This window comes from Hipposideros armiger, unplaced genomic scaffold, assembly GCF_001890085.2.
Source record: "Hipposideros armiger isolate ML-2016 unplaced genomic scaffold, ASM189008v1 scaffold_1376, whole genome shotgun sequence".
Classification (NCBI taxonomy): Eukaryota; Metazoa; Chordata; class Mammalia; order Chiroptera; family Hipposideridae; genus Hipposideros; species Hipposideros armiger.
In genome coordinates this window covers 43,870-46,535 of record NW_017732726.1, presented here as the reverse complement: position 1 = coordinate 46,535, position 2,666 = coordinate 43,870, and the positions used below count along the sequence as shown (strand labels likewise).

Below are 2,666 nucleotides of genomic sequence, written 5' to 3'. Positions count from 1 at the left end.
CGGGACGGTGCTGTTGGAGAACGTGTAAGGGCAATTTCATTGATTAAAAAGTCTGGAGTAATGTAAATTTGAAATTTTTGTAGTACTAAAGAGTAAAAAATCTACCCTTTCTTCTCATAGCTCCAATATAACCCTGATTTTTCTGTCAAAGGATACCTTTTTTTTTAATGTCATAATTTTGGTAGATTTTGTAAATGAAATGGGATTTGAATACACAGCCAAGTGAGATGGCGTTTTTTGTTAAGAGCAGGAAAAGCAAATTGCTTTAGTATGTGGTGCTACATGAAGGCTTTAGATGAGGATACATAGGAAGTGGTCTAAATTTCAAACTCATTCACAAAAGGGTGGGAGCAGAAATAGAGCTGTGTGACATCTAAATTTCGCTACTCACCCCCTGAAATGAATGCCCCATGAGAAAATAAACCATGTGGCTTTCTGAATATTGTATATTTCATGATGTATTTTTAAATTAGACATGTACAGAACTGAAAATATCCCCAACTTTTATCTGAAGCTTCGTTCCCCATTGGCATTCACGCAGTTGTCTCAGACTACATATCAGTCCAGGAAAGGCAAAAACAGCGCCTGCTCCAAGAGACCGTCATAGCAGACCTATGACGTAATGACTCTTTCCACTCTAAGGGCCCATCATGTAGCAGAATAGGCTCTGAAGCCAGACGGACCTGTATCGGAATCTTGATCCCTTAAGTAACTATCTATGTGATCTTGAACACATTTTCTGAACCTCAGTTTTCAAATACTCTAAATATGATTAATACTTGTACCATTGAGCATTTGTGTTTTAAATCACATGTTTAAGGTGTCTAGTAGGCATCAAAGAAAGAGCAAGAAAGAGTTTTGAGGAATCTTGGGGTAACCCCTCCCCATCTACGATGGGTTCTTCCCTTGGTCGGTATATTGTTTAGTGTTTTAAGTCTTCAAAGATTTTGCTGATGTACTCCCTGATATAATTTTGAATATCTCTGAACCCCTATATGCATTTTAGGTTGTCATCTCTTTTTAGTTTAATTATAAGTTTAAATAGTTGCAAAGGAGGTAATTCTTTGTAATTTCTAAATGTTCTTGTGCTTTCAGTATATTTCTTTCAAAATTATGGAGTTGCCAGTTTAGCTTATTCAATGTATTTTGTGTCTATTCTCTAACCTAATTGCCCAGGTTTATCCTGGTTACCAAGTTAATCCATCAAATAGGATAATTTCTGTTAGGAAAGAAGGTCTGACTCCATTAATTATGTTAATCCAAGTTTATTTAACAATCATCTCACTTCTGACTTCTTAAGGAGGTAAGATTTGGAGTCTTATCATAATTGGGACACCTGGATAAAATAAGGGCAGCCTCTTTTTTTCTAAATACCTCTTTGGTTTATTCTCAAGGCAACTGTGCATTCTGGAAAAGTCCCTTAGTTTGGTGCCCGGGGCATTGCACCATAATAAAATTGCAGATGATATGATGTCTGCCTTTCTTTCATAAAATGGGAAAAGGGTGATAATTTAAGAAGAAGGTGGGAAGGCTGCTCCAGATCANACACCAGGAAAAGTAGGAGCAACTGGTGCACCAGGAGATAAAGGGCCATCTGGACCTGTGGGACCCCCCGGCTCAAATGGCCCTGTGGGGGAACCTGGACCTGAAGTGAGTACTGCAGTAGAAGTAACTCTCCTCTTGTTTTCTGGGTGTCATGGGACAATTTTATTTTTTAATGTAGAAATCAATTTAGAAGTTTAGAAATTGATGGTACATTTTACCTGAGGAAGTTTCTTAGTGATGTTATTTGATGTATTCTACATCCCTAGAGAATTGACTAAATGATGATATAAGGAAAAACAGGAACAGATTAAGAAGTCCAAATTGGTTGTACACAGTAGTCATGGGGATGAAGGGTATAGCATACGGAATATAGGCAATGATATTGTAATAATTATGTATGGTGTCTGATGGGTAGTAGATTTATCGGGGTGATAGATGGGATGGGAGTCAGGGCGGGATGAAAACGGTGGAGGCGTTAAGAAGTACAAATTTATAGTTACAAAATGGTCATGGGAATGTAAAGTATAGCATAGGGATATAGTCAATAATATGGTAATAACTATGTATAGTGCCAGGTGGGTACTAGACTAGTCAGGGGGATCACTTCTTAAATTATATAAATGTCTAGCCACTATGCTGTATACCTGAAATTAATGTAAAATAATATTGAAGGTGAACTGTAATTGAAAAATTTTATAAAGGGAAAAAAGGTGAATGGGAATAAGAGGTTCAAATGTCCAGGTATAAAACAAATAATCCACAGGGATGTAATGTACAGCATATGGAATATAGTCAATAATATCGTGATAGCATAGTACAGTATCAGATGGTTGCTGGACTTATGATGTTCACTTCTTTAGGTATGTAAATGTTGAATAACAATAATGTACACCTGAAACTAACATAATACTGTATATTAGCTATATTTTTTAAAGAAAATCTTTAAATGAAAGAAATGGTAATAAGATAGGTGTCTTTGCACTGACCTTCATCTAGTCTGGACCCAAACAAGTATTTTATTATTATTATTTTTAATTTTATTGTTAGTTTCAGGTGTACAGAACAATGCAATAGTTATCCTTTTCACCCCTCACAAAGTAACAACCCCCCTTCCCCCATCT

General features: G+C 36.3%; 1 protein-coding gene across 1 annotated transcript in view; it reads left to right on the top strand.

Annotated features, from left to right (window-relative positions):
- COL5A2 (collagen type V alpha 2 chain) overlaps positions 1 to 2,666 on the top strand; it is a 149,546-nt gene that overhangs the window by 122,238 nt on the left and 24,642 nt on the right. Inside the window, exon 44 of the mRNA XM_019633699.1 lies at positions 1,541 to 1,650. Within this exon, the coding sequence (XP_019489244.1) occupies positions 1,541 to 1,650 (110 nt within the window). The remainder of the gene's footprint in view (positions 1 to 1,540; positions 1,651 to 2,666) is intronic.